Below are 26,230 nucleotides of genomic sequence, written 5' to 3'. Positions count from 1 at the left end.
TAGCAGCCGCTTTTAAATGATCATTTTAAGTAGCATACGGACCGACATAATTACAGAAAACATGTGGCTCGGCTTCATTATTTAAAAAAATAAACACTTCACGCATAAACACCAGTAGAAAACGCTTTGGAAGACCAAGCCAAAGCAATTCACTCGGCCTGCCCTATAATAGAAAGCAATCAAACGGCGCTGCATCTCATCATATCTTTTCATTCGTTTTATTAATTTGAGGGGGACGTACAGTAATCATGACAGTATTTTGTTACAGGTATTTGTGGGGGAAAAAATAGCTGAACTAAGTCTGTCCACTTAAGGAATACTAACTCCTCCTTTGCTTATCTTACAATACCGCTAACATTATACTTAAAATAGCTTAAAGATACTGTGTATCAAATTTAAATGATAGGTCACTGAAGAAAGAGGTGAAACCATCTTTAGCGTTAACAAAGTAGCTCTGATTAGTCTTCAACGCATAAACTACTGTGAAGTAAAAGCTTTAAAAAAAACCCGAACAAACTTGCCAAATGCCACGTGGATATACAGTATGCTATTGTTTAAATGAAGTAGTGTTCATATGGATATAACACAATTCTGTGGTAAATCTCTAACTTCAATCGTAATCACTCAATTCTCCCTACAGATGCAATACAATGGACAAACGGCTGGCATCAACTCACACTTGTATAATTTACAGTGCGCTGCAATGCAACACTTTTTACCCAACACTGCACATTGCAATTAGCAGAACTTATTGTTGCTGGCGAATATAGGGGTCCTCAGCCATCGTCATGGGACTCCTCACATCTGGTGGTTTTCCAGCTGAGCTCTCAGTTACATTATAAAACCCTAATAGGATTAATTTAAAATATTTTAAACCTTTATAAAGATTTTTAATCTTTAAGTAAATTAAATTATTTAGATGTTGTAAGTTCCTAAATATATTGGAGGTTGGTATTGCATTTTCATAAGCAACTGAAGATCTCCAGCTTCTGAACAAAAAAAATGCAAACTTACCTGTCAAGTACCTTTAATTATTTCATTATTATTTCAGATCCCAACTGGAACCAGAGTGGGAGTGTGGGGGACCCCTTGTCAAAAGACCCACGACATTAACACGTCAGTCTCTAATTTGTGGCTCATGTGCCTGTCAGAAACACAGATTTAAAAAAAAAAACTTTTCTCCTTGTAGAGTATATTAACAAGCTTAACAGACCACTAAACCATTAAAATAATTCAAGGGAATATCCATTCAACAATAGTTTTATTATGGCAAACATACCTTACGTAAACATATAATATAGGCTTTTAAAAAAGAAAAAAAACATTTGGTTTAAATACAATATGCTATAAAGTGCAAACTGAACATAGCTTCACTCCTCCATCATCTTCCTCGTTCTTTAACAAGTGGCAAGACTTTGATAGGTTAAAAGAACAAGGCAAGTCTACTTCATTTGATTTGAATGCAAGAAGGAAAAAAGCTGAATATGTGGTTCAAGTAGGCAGGTGTGTCAGTATGCATTAGCTGCAAAGAGACAAGTAAAGGACAAGTAAAGAACCTGAAGAAGGCTCCACGGCTGAAATGTTGTGTCTCTTTTCAGCATGGAATAAGCTTTTACTCGTTCCTAAATCAGTTAATCTTTCCCACTTTGGTTACAGAGTTCCGTTCACATTCCCAATGGACCAAGGTGACACTGGTGTTAATTCCATAGTGCCAGACTGAACCAGAGACTGGATGAACACAAGAAGTAGTGAGCAAGCCATCTTGGAAAAACTGATCAGAGATAAACAAAGCAAAAGGTGAAATTCTAACAAGAATTTCATTCTGAATTCAAGTGATCACCATCTAAGACTGAAGCTAAAGATGCACTTGGATCACTTAATACCAAACTACCAAAAGGGCTACATTATATGGGCTTGATGGCCTCTTCTTGTTTCTAACCTTTCTTATGTTCTGAAGTGAAGATGTGAAGAAAATACAGGATATTCTAGTTTAGGGGAGGAAATTTAAGGGGGGATATGCAATGCAGTTCTCAAAATGGTATCCTCTTCTGTTATGAAGGTCACTCTAAATCTGTAATCTCCAAACCAGGTCCAGGTTAAACATTAAATCATAAATTTCTAGAGACTCTAAACATTTTAGTTGAGGTTAATTAATCAATTAACCTGGTTAGTTAAATTAAGTAATGTACAGATATTTTAGAATAAAAATCTTAACACACTGTGGTCCCACAATTAAACAAATTACTTGCTTAGATTGATATTTTACAAATCTTCCAATTTGGGGAATCATTTTGGGTGACCACAACTGGACTACAGCTCTGCAGGATTACTAAATTAATAAATATGTGGAGCAAAAAGTACTGTACATTTGATCAATTATACCCAATAACTGGGACATGAATTTCTTGAAACCCTGGACAAAACAAAAACCTACAGCGTCCTGTGGATGACCAGAGCCTGGACATTCACGAGGGAAGCTTTCACATGAGGTATTAACAGCACGGGAAAACTTATCATCAGTCACAAGCCATCAACCCAGAGGCAATGATTGAAACACCATCATTAAAGAACTTTAAAAGTAACTGGAACAGATTAATAGAATACACAAGCATTTCTACATCTGCATATTCCAGTTCAGCAAACTCAATGAGAAATGTCATGTGTCTCACATTAATGCATCAAAGAAAGACTAAAATGTTATCAATTTTATCAAATGATAATTTTATCAATTATCAATTTTATCGTAATGGGGAAAAATTAAAGCCTTCCTCCATGAAACTCCAGCTGTGTTTTTTCATTTTTTGGATGTTTTCTTAAGTACTGAATTGCTGAACCAATTAGAATTCTAGTGTTGCTATAATGAGACATGTCTTGAACCTGCGTTCATAAAATCCACATATTGCACAATTAAGTAGCAGATGCACATTACAAATGACCCCCCAAAAAGCTCAACTCAAAGAAGGCCCTGCAGACTTTAGAAACAGGAACTTGCCACCTTAAATGTTGCCTCCTTTTTTTGAAAGCACATTAAAGAGACCAACTTGCTTTGCAAGATGTCCTATTTGTTTTGATGAACTCAGTTTAAAAAGCTGTGTGAGGTGGATGCTGTTTTCTTCTTACAAACATGAACTTACATAAAAATGCAAAAAGTAAAACTGAAGAAATGTGTGATGGCTGATATTTTTCAGATTAAAAAAAAAGGGGACAGATGTGCATTTCTGTGCAAGTCTTCCAAGTCTGAAAGCACCATCTAACCCAAGAAGGTATCTTAACCATTCTTTTAGTCTGAAACCTTGGATACAGGAGTGAGATACACAGCATCAGAAGTGCGCTGGAATGGCAGGTAGTGTAGTTTTTGGCAGTCTAATCACTAGCATGCACAAGTCCACTTCAGCAGCAAAAAGAGACAAAGGTAGTTTATGTGACTGACATGCTCTGCCTTAAAGATCTTCTTTAACTGGACCCCAATACAGAGAAAACAGGACTTAATTTCACCTTTGGTGAAGTTCAACATAATACAGCAAAATAACAAAGCTTTCATGCAATAATGAAACATACCTGCAGTTTAAAAAACATGGCATGTCAGGGGTCTGCATCATTTTTGCAACGCACATTTACAAAGTCACTGAAATGATCATAAGCCATTAATATCAAAGTCCTTCAAATGCTCTATATAAATCAATAGGTATCACCTAAACCCCCAAAATGACAATTTAGAAAGGTTCTATAAATAAAACCAAAATGGATATGAACAAGGAAAATGTTTGTTGCAACGGGCTGTTATTGAGTATTTCAAGGTCTACTGTTGTGGTTGTTCTAGGGTGATTCCGAGTTTCTCATAAATCTCCTTCAGGACCAGTAGCGCTGTGTCTTCAGACTCCCTACAAGACAATGAGGGAAGAAATGAGATACTGTTCTGGGCCTTTATTATTGCAAGAGCCCTCAAAATATTTACACACACTGGCAAGATAACTGCAACAAAAATGAACTGGTCCCCTTTTGTCCGACTAGTCTGGGAAGTTACAGTAAGTAGCAGAATCTTGTTGTTGTCATTACTCATGTGCTGGTAAGTTTTTAAACATACACATCCACTACATTTGCTTTCAAGATGTCAGCCTGCAATACTGCAAGTGTTCTTGTGGCTGAGCGAAAAGTCACTCCACCACATGCCCACAAATAAGTTTCCATTAACAAGACTTATCAACGATTGGATGGAGACATTTCTCACTTGATTGTGAGTGATGCTACTGTATGTGCACAGCACATAGCCACAAGAACAGACACCTTCATTAAAGCACGCGGACGTATTTCAGGACACTGCAAGGGTTATGACTGATAAATAGGTCAGTGAAAAATTCACAATTTCATGAATTTCATGGAAATCGTGTATTTGACTGCGCACTGTGGAAAAATGCAAAATGTATGCTTTTTAGAGCATTTTCTATTCCCATTGACATCCTGTTCATTTCCTACATTCATCAAATAGAAGCACCGTGTGTATTTAACTGCTGTTCAATTGATTACTTTGGCAACAGGAGGAACAAATACTAGCTCCATGATTGGCCCATTCCGACTATATCACAATGACATAATGAGAGGTAGAAACAGGACATTTTACATGGTTGTTCAGATATTATTTGACGTTTTTCAAAAGGTGGAATATGCCCATTTCAAACAGAAACAAGCTGCACCAAAATATTCTACCACAGTACAATATCATGTATGGGATGTATGGAGAGTTAGCTGCTCCTTCTTTTCACATGTGGGGCCTATAGGCCTGAACCCTGACCCCCTGAAACCCCACAATATACAGTATACAGTGCTGATTTCAAAACACAGAAATATGCTCGGCGCCACTGTATTTTTTTTGTGACGTACACCACACAGGAAAAAAACACTTTAAGATGTTTTGACAGACTTCAGTGTTCCATGTAATTTGAAAGTTATTAGTGATTTTATATCTTTTTAAAAATCATGTCTCTGCCCTTTTAGAGAAGTATAGTTCATACAAAGAAAAATCTAGACACAATAACTTTGGCTTTCTCATTTCTTGCTTGCTGTTAGATTTCTGCTATTTTTAAGATAATGGGAATATAGTTAAATAGAAATAAAATGTTCCTTTATGCTAATATGCCCAGTATAATTTTTAAAAGGATCATAAAGTTCAAAGTTGTTTTGCAGCAAACACAATCCAAATTAAATTCACGTTTTCATCAGAATTCTAATATACTGGCAAACATTGTTACTAACACAACCGAAGTTAAAGTATTACGAATGCTACTTTTTAAAGTATTTCCAATCACTGTCCAGGAAAGTCTTATTTAAACCTAACTGATGGAGCAGAAACTTCCAGACAGATGTTGCTCAAGGTATATTCCAAATACACTACCACAGCGCAGCCCATCTTAACTAGGCTGTTGGTGTTTCTGTCCCACACTTACCAGTAGCAAAGGTGACTCTGGAGTGCAAATAAATATTCATTGAAGCTCTCGATGGGCTTCTCCTGGAGAACGTAGTCGATCCGCCGCCCCCCATTCAGCATCCCAATACTAACGTTCTCCTCTTCCTCCTCTTTGTCCGCCTCCTTTGGCTGCGGTTCAGCCTCCTCTAGTTTGGCCCCTGCATGGATTCGGACAACAGGTCAGTTCCTCGGGCCGTGGGAATGAATTTCTGCCCCTTCCTTGCAGGCGTCCATAGCACTTCATCTCACACTAGTGAACGGAAACCTTTCAGGACGAAACCATTATTTATTCTTGAAAGCCATTTTGAAAGTTTCAGTATTTTCTGTAGTAATCAATTGTCCATTTAATATGGCTAATCAATTTCTCAGCTAATCAAGTGAGTCACTTTTATATTGGTATAAAGCGCTTTATACCAGTAGCATGAAAACGTATTGAAGATTTGCATTACAAATACAATTAAAGCTATTTAATGTGAAGGTTTAGCAATCATTTCTGTTATTGAATCAATCATATCTACTGGATGTAATTACCAATTTACACATTTCAAATACTCATCTGTAACATAGATGAGACGATAAATATCACGATGCAGTGAAGGTAAATATTCATTATGAGTTTGTGGTACTACTTGTTTTCATTATTCTATTACTAGAAGTAACCTCTGTCATTATTGTTACATACAATGCCTTTTAGTCAGTAAGCACTGCCAGTAATTCCTCTCAGAAAAGCTTTAAAAATCTACAGATGTTATTAATTGGATTATTTCCGTCAGAAAACAATGAAGTACGGTCTCAATAAAAGGACTAACTGTTATTGCCGCAATTGAGAAATACAGACGGAGATTCAGGCTGAGGTTCCTTGCCAAAGCTGAGGTGTCTTTACTGCTTACCACACATTTTTTAATATCAGAAGCCAGTATATAGAGAGTAGGAGAGCAATAATATGTCGTCTTCACATTTGCCTACTTCAGAAGATTCTGTATGTAGAAGAGTACACCAGGGAAAGCAAGAGTCACTGAAGGAATACGACAGAAACTAGCCTTTAGCATGCTGCACTTCAAGCAAAGCTGCAATGTGGAAGCACGGAGCACACTCACAGGTAGGAAGGAGAGGCCAGACTGCTGGTGTCAAACAAAGCGAAACAAGCCTTTTTTCTCCAAAATAACTGAAAGGCTTTTGTTTTGGCTCAAAGAAGAAGTATTAGAAAAAAACAGGCATCTTTTTTCCTATATTACACGAATATAGGAAGCCAAACGTCTACCATGTGGGGAAACACGATTAAACAGTGCTGGCCACAGTGGTAATAATGGTGTGTGAGGAATAAAACAAGAGGAAGAGGAATAAAAATTATAGCAGCCAGATGAAAGAAGTCTCTGCTGATAAATGATAGCAGAATAAAGTTCACAAAGCTGGGACTGCACTTTATTTAAGGATTTTAAAAGCTTAATAAGGGATGATATTAAAGGAAAAAAACAAGGGATTTACTCAGATATGAAGTTAATAAAAATACTCAAATATCAATACACCCAATACAATTTTGTATTGTAAGAACAATGGCGTCATTTCTCATAATTTTAGTTTTATCTATAAGGCCCATGTACAGTAAATGTACATCTACCGAAAGTGACAGAAATATTTATGATGGTGGCTACTTTTTGTTTTACCACACATTCCTTATACATTAGTTTTTGTTTGTTTTTGCAAATTTGGAGAGCAAACTCAAGAACAGCACTCTAATCCCCTGATAAAATGATTTTCTCACTAACCAAATCATATTTTCTTAAATAAAGTTTGTTTTGAATGGGCACATGTTCTGGAGGATAAGAAGCAACATTACAGCACTGTTACTGTCTCACACATTACCTCACTGGTTACTTGCCTTACCTTGGAAGTAATTAAATTTGATTATTTTTGGCCATTCCAGCACACCTTTCCAAAACTCAGGCTTACACTTTTTCCTGCTACCCCTCTCAGCTGCATCACAGAAGAAAATCACCATATCAGTCCAGCACATTGCACAGACGACTCCATGCAAAGATTATAAGCAAGGGAAGAAACTGTCAGAAACGGTCACACACAGGGCTCCCCATTCATCTGCTTTCTCCTTCTATTACAGGAGCAGTATTTAGGATAAGTAAAAGAAAAAACAAAGTAAGTCTTCAAATTGAAAGTAGAAATGTTTCAGTCACACAAAAAAGAAAATCTGTGATTATCATGGTGAATCCAAAAGAAACGCTCATGGGTGCTTATCCAAAGGACCTCCTAATCCTGGGAGCTTAACAATTTATTTATCTGACAACACTATGGTGTCAGTTAAGACAGAAAATAACCAGAATGGCTTGTTCAATAATATACAAAGATGACATGGTGCCATTATTTTAAAGTACAGTAGGGGCTTGACAAGTTAAAGCCAAAGTATTAGTACTTTAATTACCATATAAGGGACATACTCTTATGGCTTTTAATGGTACTGTACATACCATATACTGTAGTACATTATGCAAAGATATAGGGGTGGACTTGGTTATATGCGAATCTGGTTATCTGTGATGGTTCTCTGGACAGAACTCTCATGAATGCCATGACCCTACTGTAGTCTGCTACTTTTCCAGATGACCTTGTGGGCTAATTTCCAGCTTTAGACCTGGGCTTTGGGGACATAAACGTTCCTGTATGAAAAGAAGACGGATGTTGTACTTCTGCAGAAATTCCCAGTTAACACCTTACATAAGGATCTGTGAGGCTAATAAAAGAACACAAATTAATTGTTTTAATCTGTTTTTTATATGCTTTTTTATTGTTCGGAAATGGTTTCAAAGAGCACTCAATGTCTGTGGAATAGATGAAGTGTGAGCCACACAGTACCCTGAATGTAAATGAAAAGCAGTTACATGGAAGTCATTTTATAGGAATGCATTCAAATGGAAAGCCTGGAAGGGTCTGGAAAAGCACAGTGATTTCTGCAGCACTGTGCATCAAACATGCTTCCAGTAAGACCAAATGACTTTTGGAAAAAAAACAGGGAGAAAACAGGGTGGGGATGATGCTCACCATCTGCCTCTACTGCAGGCGACCCAGGCGCAGTTTCTCCATCAGCCAGCGGGGGTAGAGCAGGGGTAGGGAAGCGTGAGAAGGATTGCCAGGCTGTTCTCAGAGAGCCCAGGAAGTTGTTCTTCAAGTCCGTGCTCATCCGAGTTAGACTCTCTTTCAGCTCTGTTGACAGTTGCAGAGTTTCAGGTTACCATGAAAAACCAATTAAGTCTTAGTCTTGCTGCCATGCCTTATAGACTTATCAACTCACCAGTGGATAAAAACATTTCATTGCACACATGCACTGTATTGTCTTTTGGCATATCATTAAATCACTTTTCCTGCATCATGCATTCTGCAAACACCTGTATCACACCAATCTTGAACTCTGCGTCGTAGTACGTTCACACAGCTGACCACTGCTTGATTTCACGACTGTCCGTCTGACTGCTTCTTGTTTGCATACGTAACACATTCTATTTTGAGACCCAAATCTTGCATGTCGTCTTTGATAAGGGCACCAACCAAAAAAAAAAAAATCCTGCTACGGTTGTAGCTTGTTAACAAGAAAGAGAACGAAGGGACTGAAAAAGAAGAACGCTGATGGCTAAGAGTGTGAAGTGCTACTCACCAAGGTGCATCCTCTTCCGGCCTTTGTGGTGGGGAATCAGCATGGGATCAATCTCCACGTCAGAGACAATCATGGGCTCTATCCTGTAGGCCACTGGGTCGAACTTCACGGAGATCGGAAGAACAGAAATCATAAGCAGATTGAAATATTTTGGAGCTAAATTTTAGGAAGGACAATCGCTTACTTGCGCTAACATTATTAAAACACTATGAGAGAGAAAGGGACTGGAAGGCGCTCTATTGGTGTCCTATTTTGTTAATGTGCTGTTGCATACACAACGTATATGCTCAATGTTTATGTACATATCTGAAATATTTATTTTACCCTAGGGAATAAACGGTATGATAATGATAATGATAATGGTTGAGACCCCTGGCACAGAACGTCTCTAGATATTTCAAACATTTCCATCCTGAAAGACTCCCATGCAAGCTGATTTGTGTGTCTACACTGAGCAACACTCCTCTGGGAGATGAATGTTGTATCTTTTCTCTGTTGGGAGAATATCTCTTCTCTGAAGAAACTCATAATTGCTCTCATAAAACTTTCACAATACAAAACACACCTTCCTGTAGTGAAGGTGGAATTCAGTTCTAACCCATGGAAGAGGGGGACTATTCAGGAGAAGTGGCTTGGCAAAAGACAAATGAAATCAAGATAGCTACTTTCGCTTGCTTCTACACACTCAGAGGGCTGGAAACAGCACAATGCATGCTGAAAACATGCCAGCAGCCATATAACCCTGAAACTCACACCTGACAACCCACTGAAGCTCTGCAGGTGTGAGGCTAATCAGTACCTGAATGGGAGACCTCCTGGGAAAAACTAAGGTTGCTGCTTGAAGAGGTGTCAGTGGGGCCAGCAGGGGGCGATCACCCTGTGGTCTGTGTGGATCCTAATGCCCCAGTATAGTGACGGGGACACTATACTGTAAAAAGGTGCCGTCCATTGGATGAGACATAAAACTGAGGTCCTGACACTCTGTGGTCAGTAAAAATCCCAGGTCGTTTCTCGAAAAGAACGTGTTATCCCAGCTAATTTATCTTGGACAAATTTCCAATTGACCTTTACCAATCATGATCTCCTAATAATCCCCATCTATGAACTGGCTTCATCACTCTGCTTTCCTCCCCACTGATGGCTGATTTGTGGGGAGCGTACTGTGTGCACTATGGTTGCCATCGCACCATCCAGGTGTGGCTGCACATTGGTGGTTCCCATTACCTGTAAAGTGCTTTAAATGAAGTGTCCAGAAAAGAGCTATATAATTGTAAGGAAATATTATTATTAAAAACACTACCAAACTGGACAGAAAAAATGCCTGATAGATAGTTACACAAATAGAGATGTACTGTATAAAATCACGGCAGCAGGACTGAGCTGGCTGTCCTCCGTGGACTTGATGCCCCCTGAGCTCACCGGGTGGTAGATGTTGTAAAAGCTCTTGCAGGTGGGAAAGCTGTAGTTGGGGTCGATTCTCTTCAGACCCCGAACGGTGAGGAACATTCCGATGGGGGACCCGAAGGCAAAGAAAGCCTGTGGCTCGAACGTCAGCTGGGGGTATCGGATACACACCTAGGGGTTCAAGGTCAGCAGTCAGTTTTAATATTTAAGATCTCCAACATATGGGATTCTCTTGAGTTGTAATGAAACCTCTGCCGTATCATACTAAAACACTCTTCAAGTGGAACTACATCAATAGTTCAGATGAAACAGCTTGTCGTTTTCACTCACACTCCTGTCACTTTATAACAGGTCCAACTTTTTTTGATCACACTGACTAATAAAACTGTGGGGCACCTCCTGAGGAAATTTTCTTTTTCTTTAATTTATTGCTTAAATGAAAAAAATATCCTTGTGATGGTGAACGACACCTAAGGCAGGGGATTGCTCCATGACTTAGGACACAGAAAGGTGATTTGACAGGATTCGCCAATGTGAAACGTTCGCTGTATTTGCAATTTCAATCAGAATTTGGCAGTTCACTGACAAAAAATCATGATGAGTAAATAAGAACTCAAATATTCTTAGAAACAATGTATAATTTGACAGCCATGCAAAAGTATAAATTGTAAAGTACCTACAGTTTACACAGTATAGATTCAGTTTATAACATAGAAACAAGGACATTTTCTCTGCAGAAAACAGTTTTTACACCTCTCAAGACATTTTACCTTTCGACAAATAATTCTGATCAATTAAGGCAATGGTAACAACGGAGGCAATAGTCAAAACTCCATGATTACATTCCAGTGCAAAATGCCAGACATTCTTAGGATGAGAGAATGACCGAAGGAAAGACCAGCTCTTTCCAAGAGTGGGCACAGCACAAGCAAGTTGGTGGATAAAATAATGAATTCCACTTACTATAATCACACACAGTGGAATAATACAAATAAAGATGACTGATCACCATGAGGAGGAACGGTAATGAGGGGCCTTTCTTTTAATACAAAGCAGGCAGGGGTGGGGGCCAAAGATGCAGAGGAGAAAAAGAGCCCATTGCAACACACTGCACCAACCTGGCCTGTACCAATCCCCTGATTCTGTTCTCCAGGCAGGCAGGCAGGGGGCAAAAACAGGAGGACTGTTAGTGTCCTGGCACCTTGGCCAAATATGAAAAAGCGCGCAAAAAAAGAATGCAAAAAATGCATTTCCTTGGAGATTTCTTTTGTAAGAAAAAAAATCACAGTTGACAAAGTCATACTCTCCTCAGGTTGACTGAAGCCAGGAAAAGTCCACAGCATCATCAGCTACACATCGGAAATGACCTCATGAACAGAATGTGGACTTATCTGCAGGGGCCTACTGCATCCCACTATTAAGGAAAAGTTTCTCTTCTGTGGTGCAGAAAGCACAGTTATCAGAAGCCCCATTATAAATCTGGAAATTTTAGAATTGCCTAAGAACTGCCAGACTGATTTTTAAAAAAAATATAACGTCTCAGACGCACAGTAAAAAACAACTTTTACGCTATTCTCAGGAGCTTTTGTTTTACCTGCCCGATTCCAACATCAAAGTACTCATAGTCAACAGGGCTGACGCTGGTGGAGGACAGGGTCCGCAGGAGCGGGTGGTCTGTGTCTCCGGGGGGCTCCGAACCCAAAGGCCCAGTGTCTTCTTTGGCCCCATGAAGGCCATGTGCAAGGCGTGCAGGTCCTGCTCTACATCCCTGCAGGCAGAGGCAGAGAAATGCCATATGGCTACAACATCTTTACAGAGTATATTGTTATAGCTATAGGTGTCCACGGAAGTGTCTCGAAGAATCCAGATACAACGGGTAACACCTGACTAGTATCAACATTTCCAGCTTCAAAGCAAAGGGGTATTTGGCTGACATGCAGGGAGTCCAGATAGAGTGATCAAAGCAATCTTAAAGTTTACCTTGATTTACCTTGGTTACATAGGTTGTTGGTAAATGTTTAGGTGTCAATCAACAGCCCAGATAGATTCTATATATAGTATGAGGATGGTGAGGCAGAGTGAAGGGGAGAAAGGAAGATATAGAAGATGAGAGCTCTTTGTTCCAGATATCCCAGTAAGACCAGATTGGAGCTAAGTATATGAACCTTGTTAAGAGAGCTTGCTATTCTATAGGTCTAGGGAACTCTGATTTCCTGTGTAAAGAATCTCTCCAATAAAACGGGCTTCTTATGGTTAATGGCATGCGGGTTTACAGAGAGAATGATTCATTTGTAGGTTGTATTCTGGTTAGTTCAGAAGGCATTTCTTCTTTGGGCCTTTGTAGGCATTATATAAGAGATTGATTTTTTTTTTCAGATTTTTCTGGGCAGTTAGGACATTAGAACTCTGGGACACCTCATTTGCAAATCTTTACATAGTGTAACTTGTGTTGCACGTTTATGTTTCTGTTCCGTTTAGTGTGTACTGTCATTCTTAATCAATATTATGTTTAACGAAGTTTCACCAAAGCTTTGCCAGAGAATAAAGAATTCATGTGCCTCTAACTGCAACAACTGCTCGGGTATATTCGTGGCCAAAATCTTTACAAGTTGTGGGTTCTGATTTATTTTACTTATTGATTAATCTGTTTGGTCATTTCCTCATTTTTTCCTTTTTGTAACCCCCCTTTTGTAACAATATATATTCGCTCCTTATCTCCATGGTGTGAGGGTAGTATTAACTATATGTTTCATAATTAAAATGGATAGTATGAAATAGATATTTAACAAACGTCTGACTTTTTTCAGCAAACTGAAATCTACAAAAGGAATTGAGTGCTTTGGGCACATTTGACACTGCAATGGTATCCTTTCCTAATCTGTAACTTCTATAAGATGTGTGAAATTAGAAACAGAACACAAATGAAAACTCTTCCAGCTACAGCTGCTGAATTTAGAAGACAACAGTTCAGAGAACTAATTTGTTATGTACAACAACATAACTGATGCGGTGCGCTGTATGTGAATTATATTTTTATTGTCCAGTAATCTTTCAAGCGTCAGGAAGACTGTGTTATCAAACCTGCAGGATCTCTCTCTTCTTCATGAAGCTCAGAATTTTCTTTCTGGGTCCAAGAGGGACTCCCATTTCCATCAAGTCCCTCTCTGTGCACAGGGCCTAAAGTACCAAAGGAAACAGGAAGAAGCAAACAGTGTCCTCATCAGCCACGTCTAATAACCATTAACAGCCTTACTGAACTTCCCTACGCAGAACTGCAACACAAGTAAAGAAAGCAGAACAAATCATACTAAGCAAACAAATTGAATTTCCAGCAACACTTTGTAAACGTATTATTTTAATTAAGTGTTGAGTACTCTTTTTACTTGTACTTGTACTTACTTGTACTTTCTACTGTTTGTTTCACTGCCTGGAATTTCTATTTGGTACAATATAGTTGTTTCCAGATTTTCAGTTGTAAAAGTCTTATTTACTTTCACGCCTTGTGCAGGGTGACAGCTGACACATTGCCTCCTTTGTCTTAAAGCAGTTTTTTTTTTCTATAAACTTGTTAAAGCAAATGAAAGAGAGTCCTCACATACCAACACATACAGTAGACTGTCTCATGATAATTCATTTTTTATACTTTTAATCAGAGCTAATCCGAATGCCCTTTTCAAAACTCATCATCTGCCAATTAAAAAAAGTATCCGCTAAGGCTTAATTAACCTAAAGATGAGTTAAATGCCATGCAGTGCTCAAGAAGACCAGCGCCAGTGGAAATGTCAGGCCTAATGCATCTCAACCAAAAAAAGACATCTGCAGACACTTACCAGAGATTCAACGTCAAGCTCTTCTTTCTTAAACACACTGATATAATCTCCCAACCCCATTCTCTCCAAGGCTTCTTCTAGGCTCTGAACATCCCCTCTTACAGAGGCATTTCTTGCTTTGCATTGCGACAACTTGAAACACAAGACAAAACAACACTTATTTAAGATTTATCGGACAGCAAACCACAGCCTGGTCTCAGAGAGGACACAGGATTCAGCTCCATTGAAACACAGGGTGCATACTCATAGTGTGCAGATTCAGAAGTTGATTACTTATTGGTATTTTTAAAATTAAAACCACATTTATTCCTCAGTCTACTGTTAATGTTAACCTTTTTTCATTTTATTGAGCATTATTGCCCACTGTATGTATAAAAAAATAATGCAACTCATTACTATTAGGTATACTATTCACTTCCTTTGCAGATACTAACTCCAAAGGTACTGTTCTAAAAACCAGGCAGCAATACTGAATTCAAAAAACAACTGAAGGAACGACTTTAGGGTCAAATACCTTTTGCAAGAAAAATGAAAAATAAAAAGTAATTCCTAAAGGTTTTGAAATTATCTGAATATTTCAGTTTAAGATTTGACATTTAATGACTTTTTCCATTAAATGAAATGAATGGTAATGTTATCACTCTCATTCTTGATAACTACAGTACAACAATGCACATCTCTTAAATTAAATAACTTACCAGCTGTCTGTCACTAGATGGAGCTCTAATCCTAGACAAATCCATTAAGCATTGAGGAGACATTGACAATGCTATTTTATATCATTAAAGCAATTCAGCTTCAGGCTTACTGGATTCCATTTCTTCTCTTTGGTCACATGCTGTATAATGACAAATCTATTAAACTGATTCCTCCTCGAAAGCCCTATCATAATGACAAATTCTAAAATGTTCTGCACGGGTTCCAAAGAATTCATTTACACATATATTTCTCAAAGCAATTGTCTTATGCAGTGAAAAATTGTTTTTTTATGTCTCATTTGAATCACAAAATTGTCATTAGAAACATAAATTGTAGACAGCAGCACTAAACTAAGGTGTCTTAATGCTGGTGCAACATTCTGTTTGATTTCCTTTAATGAAAAAAAATTTTTTCAAAATACAGTACCTCTGCAGGCTTAGTGTTGTCTTGGTTACTCTTCTGATTGGTCAGCAGATCAAAGAGGATAAGGGAGCCTGGACATGACAATATTGAAATAAAAAACAAGGTTCACCTTTCAGAAGGCTACAACTGGCACAATAGCTTTCAACAAATACTCAATCCTATTCATTCCAAGTATAAATCCTGTATTTATATTCATCATAAGCCAGTTATCTGCTCCTTTAGGCTTCTTTTCGGTGTTTCAGTGCAATTACACGAGAGGCAATTATATTCCAGACAAGTAAGAAATCAGCACACTGAAAGATGAAACATCAATCAAAATGAGCTTAAAAAGATAAAGAAACAGGCCATATTCACTGTGTCTGTTATTGCAATACTTTCTTGGATTCTGTGACAGTAGGTGTTTTTTGTTTCTCACTCTCATTGCAATTTCCCCCACGGGATCAATAAAGTATCTCTCTATCTCACGGGAAACTGTGACACCCAGGACAGCTGGGACTGACCAAGGCTGTGTCCGGCCACGGAGACAGCTCCTTGGAACTGGGGGTTCCTCTTGAGGAACAGACTGTACAGCCGGTTGACCTCGGAGGCCACCGTGTCCACGATGGTCTGACAGTAGGTGGGGCTGTTGTAGAAGAAGAGGTCCAGCAGCGTGTCGTTGGTGAAGTGGCGCAGCCTGCTGATACTGGGCAGTGTTATCTTCTGGATATCTCTGTGGGGCACATGCACAGACACAGACACACCCATTGCTTTAATTCAAAACATGCGCAGCATCTGTATAGGGGGTTTTGCAGTCTTTACTGCAAATACCTTGTACAAGGTATTATTGTTGGAAGGGATCGCAATGATAAAAACTGAACTTTGCAAGCTGAGAATAAGTTTTCCTGGAACATAAATTTAACACAGTCAAGCTGTTTCTCAGGAATAAAACCCAAGTCAATGTCAATATGGATCCATAACGTAAGTACAACACACAACTCTAGTCCTTGAGGTCAGAGTCCAGCAAGTTTTCTAACATTTTTTAAATCAAGAAAAATGAAGACCTCTGAAAAGTATCGAATAGGTTAAGAAGACCAGATGTGGAACAGAAGCCCACAGGCAAGACAAGCCTCATATGATACACATCAGGTTTAGTAACCCCCCAAAACTGTCTCATTTTATTTCAATTAACATTGCAAAGTATTCATTGCTAAAAGTGACTACCTGCTACAAGTTTATGATGATATACACTCGATTAATACACTAAAAGACAAGGAAAAAATGAATAAAACAATCCTGTTGTATGTTTGAAGGCGATACATTGCTTTGGCACAAGACAAGTTTGACTCAAATAGAGTAATTGAATTTGTTTTAAATAAAGACCTGTATTTATTTTTCAACACATTCCTAATTCACAGGAACCTGGAGAAACCGGAACTGTATGAGGTGTCCCGATAATCGGCCATGTTGAAATGGAAGCAGTGTTGGGGCAGTGCTAACGGCTGTCTCCTTACTTATCCACTCCAGTGGCATCTGCGTGGAGGGCACTGTGCCAGTTGACAGGAAGGAACTCTACCCGACCAATATTCTTTTCCTCCTGAGCCTTCTTGAAGTGGGTTTGGAGCAAGCTCAGTGACGCACTCCTAAAATCATTCACTAGCAAGACAGAAATGGACACAGGTAAACAGACACTTCAGCAATAAAACATTTTTTTTTAAGTTTACAAACAAGAGGAGGGGGTCATTCAGTCCATCTGGCCCATTTGGTAGTTAGTATCTTATTGATCTAAGGATTTAGTTAGGTGATTTCTTGAAAGTTAAAGCTAATATAAAGTGAGTTAAGGTACTGGCTTCAAACACAGCTTGTTGGATAGTGAAGTGCCACTTCTTCTTGGTTTTCCATGTAGCTTTCACTAGAGTCCACTGGTTCATACTTCATTGTTCATCTTGAAGAAGTCCTCTGGGTTGGCTCTGTCAATTCCCATGAGAATTTTGAATACTTGCATTCGGTCCCTTTGTGGTCTTTTCTGTTCAAGACTGAAAAGGTTCATTTCCTTCAATCTGTTAGTGTAGAACATTCCATGAAACCCCAGAAAGTATCTTACTGCTTGCTCTTCTATGGATTGATTCCAGACCAGCAATATCTTTAGTATATTGTGGTGACCAGAACTGTACACAGTATTCTAAATGAGCTCTGACTAAACCATTACACCAATTTAACTTAATATACCTTGATTTGAATTATACTCTCCTTGCTTTATATCCCAGCAAGCTTCCTCACATGGTCTGGAAGATGTACATGAGTTATGTGTCAACATAAACCAAAGTGTTTTTCAGAAGTACAGTAGCCGTTCTTCCATTTCCCATTTTGCATATAAGGTTTATGACAATGACATTCAAAAGGGCTGACGTCTGTTCCTCACAGGCGTACACAGTGGCCTAGTGTCCAGAAGCAGTCAATCAGGAAGGGGAATGTTAACATGAAAGGGATGCCATGCACAGTTTGCACATTTTGTATTAAAAAACTAGTATAAACAGTGTAAAGAGAGTCATTGAAAATGCATCAAATGAGAACTGAAACCTATAGCATTTGCTACATTTCTGATCTGAAATCGATCAATATACAATATATATTTTAGAAGATTCCATTTCCTAGGACTAGCTTATCATAAGGATATCCCTAGCTTCATATGATTCTCCACAGCAAGGGAGAAAAGACAATAAAACAAAATCAATCATGAAGTAAAAAGCGCTTTTTCAAATAAAAGTACAGTAAAACACCCGACATGAACTCGAAGGTGTGCGGTGCCACGCAGTGAAAGTACATACCACACTGAACAATGCTTCTGAAACGAAGGTCACAAGCAGGCCCAATCCCGTGGACCATAAAAACTAAATGGTCCACCTGTTCGGGTTCCCCTGTAGGACAGGAAAGACAAATTTAACACAGAACGTGTTGCTGCTATTGCTAGCAGAGTCTATACACAGATTTGACTATAGCCTGATGTGACATTCAGACCTCCGCCACAACAGCTGATATGATCATAGTGGGCTCTGCTTTTTTCCAACACACATTGGGCTAAACACATAGGGAAAGCAAAACACCTTTATCGCATGCTACCCATTAGCAACCTTCAAAGCTGGTGAAAATCGGAGAAACTGACCTTCAGGAATTTCGACCGATATGTTCTCGATGCCTCGCTTCACTGTCCTTGGCCGTGTGTGCTCTGAGGGCGAGGACACCCATTCATCTTGGGCCATGATAGGCTGGTACTGCATTATCAGCTAGAGGCAGGAAAACACAGCAGCTAATCTCAGTTCATAAGTGTTATACATCATAAAGGCCTGTTAAGTTTACTGATGCATAACACCAGCTGTACCAGTAACTATAACACCATACAGGCCTGCTCAGTACTGGCAAAAGTTATCCAAGGAAAGTCACCTTGCTGCCAGAAGTGGTGTGGTACAGGAAAGAAGCAAATGAGAACATAAAAAATGGTTATAAATGAGAGGAGACCATCTGGTCCATCTACCTCATTTGGATTTTTAGTAGTTAATTTATCCAAGGATGTAATTTAGCTGTTTCCTGAAAGAAGATAGGCTATCTGCTTTAACAACATGGCTGGGCAGCTGGCTCCACACTCCCTCTACACTCTGTGTAAAGAAACACCTCCTGTTCTTAGTTTTAAATAAGGTTCCCCTCTTCTTTCTACTTGAAGGAGCTGTAGCTGGCGTTGATGGTTGAAAGGTTCAGACTTGAAGAGACAGAGATCCCCCACAACCTTGCAGCACCTTTGAGAAGCCTTCCTACCTTCGGGTTGTGTAAAATGACAGTTTCGCCAGAGGGAAACTCCAGCCTCCTCTTCCACTCATCCAGCGTCACGGCGATCATGTATGTCTCCTGTTGAAACACAGGATAGTCGTGACCCTGCAGCCTTGACGTCTCTCACTAATAATGATAATAATATAATAATAATGTTGCTTTATTAGCCCTATACAATTTCTTGCATTAGGAATTCATCTTTTCGCATACCCCAGCTTGCTCTCCATGAGACACTGGCACACAGACAGGGAGAGAAGCCTGGGGTCAGAGTGCAGGGTCAGCCATTGTACAGCGCCCCTGGAGCAGTTGGGGTTAAGGGCCCTGCTCAGGAGCCCAACAGAGTAAGATTCCTCTGCCGGCTGCGTGATTTGAACCGGCAACCTTCCAGTCACAGGCACAGATCCTTAGCCACAGAGCCACCGCTCCGCAATCAACACCCACTCAAGGCACTGAGAGATTCATAGGAGGCTCCCTTTATGGATGCAAAGGAACAAGTAATAGGTTTATTCCATGCTGAAAAAAAGAAGAAAGAGAACACAACGTTTCGGCCGTGGAGCCTTCTTCAGGTGTGAGAGAGACAGGGCCAACACAGGATAGTCGTGACCCTGCAGCCTTGACGTCTCTCACTAATAATGATAATAATATAATAATAATGTTGCTTTATTAGCCCTATACAATTTCTTGCATTAGGAATTCATCTTTTCCCTTTATGGATGGCTAACAAATGTATTGGAGAAGAAAAATAAAACACATTGCAGGCAAAGAGAAATAAAAAAGCGAATTACAGCCAAAAACATCCAGCTTCTGTGCTGAAACAGAGGAAGTGTCATTAGAAACAACCAGTTTAAAAGAGCTGACCTCTAGGCGTTCGCTGAATTCCTCAGGGTAGGGGACGTAGCAGCTGTCCTTGTCGCTCTTGTAGAACCAGGTGCAGCGTCTGACCTCGGAGGGGGCCTGCTCCCAAAACACCGCAAAGCGCATCCTGTCGGCCAGGCGCACGTCGTACCGCCCGCCCTCCGTGGCCACCACCACGTCCCCCGTCTTCTCGCCTGGACCAACGACCAACAGCAGGCAGCGAGTCAGCGGCAGCGCTGGAGACCCGCGAGCAAGCGAGCGAGCGCGGGGACGAAAACCTCGCCGCTCCGGCTGAACCGACTCGAGTTAAAACAAAAATCCTACAAACTGCAACCATTTCCTGAGGAATCCCAGCACTCGAACCCCACAGCAAGTAAACCTCAATCACCAAAACAAAAACACTTCAAAAAGAAATGGTGGTTAAAAACCAGTGTCTTCTACTTTATGACAAAAAAAAAAGTCTAGGTGTCAAAAATGACCACTTTACCTTCTAAAAGAGGAAAAGCAGCTTTGTACATTTGACGTAATAATGCTTTAAATGAAAAAAATCAAAAAAGTAATCAAAGTAATATAAAAAAATAAATACTACAGACGTATTTTCAAACCTGCACCATAGATTCCATGAGATTTGTTTTCTCTGACATACACCTACAATTGCTCCTTCTCTTTATAGTGTACATAGCATTTTTGCAAACATTGATAAATTCCACTGACATATTCAACATTTTGCACAAATGCATTGTGTGTAAAGCATTCCACAATGTACAAATGCATGAAAGCCCATCCACAGCACCAGTGTGTAACAGTCAAAGCCCTAAATGTTGCAGATGCTCAGCTGTAGGATTTTGACTCACTACAGCTTCAGGGTGGTGATCACAAGTGGTCATACTTTAGTTAATAATAACTATAGTAATTATTATAGTAAATAGTAATTGGTTTCCTTAATAATTCTAACTTTCCCAGTCAGAAATCTTTGCTCAAAACTCCTAACGGCTGCTTACCCAGGCTGTACGCTTCTTCTAGTTTCTTTGAATCCTCTCTGCTGAACGGAAGCCAAGTGTCTTTCGAGTCCTTTTGCTTGGAGTAAAACCAGTGAGGCTGGACTGGCTCATAGAGGGACTGCACAGCATCGATGTCGATGATTTCAAACGAACCGGAAGAAGACGGGGAGGTTTCCGCCTGGTCTGCAGCCGCCATGGTCTGTGTGAAGAGCAACAATAACACCGCTGTTGAAGGTATTCCTTCTTTTCAAATCCATAGCAGGCAGGAGCCAATTCACTCCAGCCAACACCTGAGCACAGCAGCCTCTGGAGTGGAGTACAGCAGCCATCTTGCACCAACAGCTTCCAACAATGGGGAGATGTCAGGAAATACTTAGTAACTAAATAGCTGGAGGACTGTGCTCGTCTCAAATCACAAGAGATTGTCTGGTACTGAACATGTTGTATTGCGGCTTAGCAAGGAACTTGCTCTGAAGGTGGCAAAGCAAATCTTACACCACGTGTACGCACTAAACTTAACTTGGTGCACAAACCAGTTTAAGAGGATCTTATTTTGTTTTTTTATATATGGAAGTACATTCACAATGAGTAATTAGTATATTCAAATGAGAAACACTTCCTGATGTGATGAATACTGGTGTTGCAGTTTCTTGAGATTCTTAATGAAGTCAGCCAATAGGAAGAAAAGCTAGACAATTAAACTTTTCAAAATTACAACATTTGTAATTTTACACATATATTTAAAATGTTTCACAACGAGCTTTGTACAACAAGGCAGGTAGAACCTACACTGATTTTTGTCAGTTTTAAAACAAAAAAGCACAGCTGAAAAAGATTATTTTCAAAACCGTTTATCAGCATTTACTCTGTGTACTGCATTAAAAGGATAAAGGCACATTGTTCTTATACCCCAAACATACGTTAAAACACACGGAGAAAAATACATACCTTGTATTCAGGGTACGGTCAAGCTCCCATCTGATAACAAACTGAATCTAGAGTTTCAGCAAAGGTTTTAATAATTTAAAAGACACCACAGTCTTCTGAGCTACACAATACTGCAGCAGCTTGAAGAAGCAGCTCAGAATGATCTTGAGAATATCTCGGGGCACGTCTTCTAACAGAAAAACCATAGCTTTACAAAGCAAGGCATTATTCGCCCAGCACTGGCAATTTACTCAGCACATTTGAAACAATGAATGTCTTGATCATTGTTTTAAAATCCTTGACAAACACAGAAAGCAAACCAAGAAATATGCTTCACAATTCCAGTTCATTGGACAACATGTTGATAATAGTTAAACGTCTGTGCTGTATGTACTGTACCATAAATTCCACGCACAGTTTACAATTGTAACAGCATGACTTTGTACTGTATGCTGCCAAAGATGATCTGTGTCTTCTGCTCCCTTGATTGAACTATCCACCCATTTTCTAACTACTGTATCCAAACAACCGAGCGCAAGGCAGGGTACACCCTGGACAGGGTGCCAGTCCATCGCAAGGCAGACACACAGACACAATCACAAAAATGCACAATGCAGACAGCACCTTAAGAATTGAACTGGGGGCCTCAGCATTTCAAGACGGCAATACTAACCACGGTGCCACCCTTGACTAAAATAACACAGTGCTAATACATATTTTGGATATATTTCAAGTGGGAAGGCAGGAAAACTTGAATTTTACTTCTGTTATAATGCAGATTGTACTGTTTTGAGGAGCAGTGTGTCTGAATGAAGAATCTCCAGGCTTGCTAGCACCACCCAGGGGTTACTCCTACATGAAAACCTAAAGACATCCTGGTGACTCAAGGTCAAATAAAGGCTCAAATGCTAAATACCAACTTTCATTCCATGAAATAAAACTGCACACATCATAACACTGACAAAACACAATTTTCAATTTAATTACACATATAACTATAGTGCATTGTTTTTTTTATTTTCTTGTGACAAGAGTTGGATCAAAAAACTTAAAATTCCTCTGCAACTGACTCACATATACATCTACACAGTATGTACATCTGTATACATCATGTACAGCATAGTCAGCAGGTAAATTACCTTTCCAGCCGGGGATGTGGGAGAATTTTATAACTTGGGAACAAAACGTCCATCGAGATAAATCTCATAAAACAAGTGTCATTGTGTCGCAAGATTATAACCAGCTACTCACTGCTTCTACAAAAACACAATGGGAACCTGTATTTTTTGCAAACCATTAAAGAAAGTAAAAAGAACAAATGCAATCTGTAATAAATTACCTAAGGTTGGTTTTCAAAGGTGTTACAACATTCACTTTAAGACAACGTGTAGCTTCAATGCTGGAAGCTGTGATTTAAAGTGACAGGCCCACACAAGCCAAGAGCGATTCTAAAATCACGGCTCACCTGCTCGGTGCCTGTGCTGGAAGAAGTATTCGGCCGATGCCTCTGTGTGGTTGGATGAGACTGCCCGGGGAGATTAGAGCCTTCCTCAGCGAGGACACTGATCCTCTGAGATGGCTCCAGGACTGCAGACAGGGGAGGCCTGTCAGCAGGCTCAGGGCTCTGGAACATTGTGTAATCGGATTGTGGGCTTGGCCACTCCCGACCTTTGGCTGTGGCTTCTCCTAGCAGAGACTTCTGGCTGCGTCCAACAATACAGGCTGGACTCTCAGTGCCAAGCTCTTACACCAAGACCTGACTCACCTGGGGAGAAATAAACAGCAAGATTTCAGCAACCGTTACTTGTTGATTGTAAGGACTGTAAGATGCACTAATTCATATTCAAACCAAATACCGTATCTGCTTAGATTTCACACAAGTGTATCACATTTCTCTTTAAATGATGCCAGTTTACCATCACAATAAAGAAAGTGAAATATCTCTTCACTGCACAAGTACTGTTTCAGAACTGAACAGGATGACTGAATAGCTATTAGTATACCTTCAATGAACTATAATTTATTGGACATTAATCAATCAATTTTTTCCAACGAAGTATGGCTGTATGGTACTTTTTCTTCTCAGCAGCTTTTTTGCTTTGCATCTGCCATTTAAAGACACTGGACAATTCCAGGGCTAGAATCCGAAATGTTTTACAGGTAGTTTTCAACAAGGCACTAAGACCTCAGAAAAAAGGCAATCTGACTTCTATCCAAATGATCACTTCAACGAAGTCACTAGGATCACTGATGCAATGAAAACAAGTGAACTCTGCAACACTGCAGTTGCTCCATCCTGATTTAGAAAGCAAAATGTGTTTGTCTTCCAACAAAACCCTTTCCATCTGCTTTGTGTATCCCCTGGGGATGGTCAGATCATTGTGCCATATTCACCCATCATCAGAAAGCTACTTATTCCTGGTGTGGGTCTAAGCATTATGACAGTCTGGAAACACTGGGTGCCAGACAGGCAAGTCCAGCGCATGATGTCACCACCTGTCATGACTGATGACACCGATCAACCCAGCCTTTGGAAGGTGAAAGGCAACCGGAACTGCCACAGAACACCCTCGCACACAGACTCCACACAAGCCGAGTCTGTCCAGCTACAAACCCAGCACTCAAACTAGAATCAGGTCACGCCATGCCGAAATATTTCGGTTTTTCTGACTCACACAAGACGACCCTGTTGTCTTGACTCCATGAGCGTAAACGCGCTTTGGATAACAAACGTGAGCCAATTCATTAATCATCCCTGAACCAGAGCTCAGAGATCGAATTACCGTGGGGAGACATTCAAGCTTCTTTTCGCAACTTGAAGAAATTCGAAGAGAACACCAACAGACTTTAATTTATTTGCAGTAACACTAAAATTGAAATGCAGTGGTAAACCCGGTTACATGATTATGAAAATGTAACATAACATCTAAAACAGTTACTCTAATGGTAAATGTTGGACGCACACCGGGCCTTATATCAGCGGCTTATTTTTATTATACTTAAGAAATCAGGACTAAAATACTGCAGCTACCCAAAACTACTACTAAAATACGCAACTCCAGACACTTCATTGGGAAACAGTATATCTGACGAAAGAAGACAGAGGATACTCCCAAGTTCTCATATCAACTAACCTGACGGTATTGACAGGTCTGATTTGCTATCTTCGACTCCGTGTAGCTCGTAAAATGACGCACGATTTGGGTGACTAGAATTTATTTCGAAGTAATGTGGAAGCCTGGGTCCCGTGCACATTTTAATATCTTCTCGGGAGTAAAAAAAAGTCTTGTGACGATGCTCACACAACTCAGCTCCCGTGTTTCTTCCATTGCAGGGCGACGCTGGATGCGACTGCTCCTGACAACGAAAGATGACGTCATCCGTGAGGAGATTAAAGGTCGCCAAAGGGAAAAAAAAACACGACGTAATCAGCTGAGCTTTATGAGAGCCGAAATGAAAACAGGATGAGCTCACCGCCGATGATTAATCCGATACAAATACAAGAACAAGAGTATGGATTATTGTTCGATTGAGGGACGATAGAGAATATAATAGGAGTGTTAACTATCAATTTTAGTTTTCTACAAGGTTGATTTTTTTATGCAAGAGAAGGCTTTTCTGAAAACAATACATGCAGGCCCTATTTTAAATTATGCTAGATAAAGATTCAACATGTTCCACCCTAAAAAGCAAAGCTGAGTGCGAAATCAGATAAACACGTTAGGACCTGAAAATACATCTTATTCCATAAAATCGTTTTGAATTGAAATACCCTTTTATCAAGAAAATGTTAATTATATTTTTAAAGCATTTATGAGACTATGTTACTTTTTGGATATAGGACAGTAATCCCCTTCTGCTGAGGTCGATTTTCCTGTTTTGTACTTTGATTTTCTAATTTATTCCATGTACAAAAAAAGTCGTTGTCCTTTGCTTCCTGCCTAGTAAGTATGAATTTCTGCTGAATGTCCAGGGAGGATACATGGCCTGGCCTTTACTGGAATGGAAGACTTCTTAAGAAAACCAGGTTTCAGCTGTAAACGGTGTTGATAAAGAAGTGCTATTCTCTCTAGAGCAGAATTTGAATGCTCCAGTATGGTGACAGTGGGTTACTGTGTTGTATGAGGTGCTGTCCTCTGTCAGAGCAGTTAAACCAAGATTACCTTGACAT

The 26,230-nt window shown here is 39.7% G+C and overlaps 1 protein-coding gene across 2 annotated transcripts; it reads right to left on the bottom strand.

Annotated features, from left to right (window-relative positions):
• Positions 1 to 1,244: 1,244 nt before the first annotated feature.
• ddhd2 (DDHD domain containing 2) lies at positions 1,245 to 25,425 on the bottom strand. 2 transcript variants are annotated; one of them, XM_088935327.1, is made up of 19 exons: positions 25,194 to 25,425; positions 23,525 to 23,824; positions 21,133 to 21,331; positions 20,135 to 20,325; positions 19,265 to 19,354; positions 18,618 to 18,738; positions 18,283 to 18,372; positions 16,969 to 17,110; positions 15,979 to 16,187; positions 15,482 to 15,549; positions 14,357 to 14,488; positions 13,608 to 13,703; positions 12,121 to 12,294; positions 10,542 to 10,697; positions 9,123 to 9,225; positions 8,513 to 8,674; positions 7,346 to 7,435; positions 5,442 to 5,619; positions 1,251 to 3,881 (listed from the first exon to the last, which is right to left on the bottom strand). In XM_088935327.1, the coding sequence occupies exons 2-19, from the start codon at positions 23,690 to 23,692 to the stop codon at positions 3,800 to 3,802; spliced, it is 2,451 nt and encodes an 816-aa protein (XP_088791453.1). In that variant the 5' UTR covers positions 23,693 to 23,824; positions 25,194 to 25,425; the 3' UTR covers positions 1,251 to 3,799. The 2 variants fall into 2 exon arrangements, with proteins under 2 accessions (XP_088791445.1, XP_088791453.1); XM_088935319.1 differs by lacking the exon at positions 7,346 to 7,435 and having other exon boundaries at positions 1,245 to 3,881.
• Positions 25,426 to 26,230: the final 805 nt, after the last annotated feature.

This window comes from Atractosteus spatula, chromosome 2 (genome assembly GCF_055471065.1).
Source record: "Atractosteus spatula isolate fAtrSpa1 chromosome 2, fAtrSpa1.hap1, whole genome shotgun sequence".
NCBI classification, from domain to species: Eukaryota; Metazoa; Chordata; class Actinopteri; order Semionotiformes; family Lepisosteidae; genus Atractosteus; species Atractosteus spatula.
The sequence above is the reverse complement of the archived record's forward strand: the minus strand, read 5'-3'. Positions and strand labels throughout refer to the sequence as shown.

Coding starts and splice junctions, on each gene's coding strand:
- ddhd2 (XM_088935327.1), bottom strand. CDS start 23,692: ATGTTCCAGAGCCCTGAGCCTGCTGACAGGCCTCCCCTGTCTGCAGTC. Junction 14,489..15,481: donor ACAACACTAAGCCTGCAGAG/GTACTGTATTTT, acceptor TTGTGTTTCAAG/TTGTCGCAATGCAAAGCAAG. Junction 10,698..12,120: donor TTGATGTTGGAATCGGGCAG/GTAAAACAAAAG, acceptor TTGAACCCCTAG/GTGTGTATCCGATACCCCCA.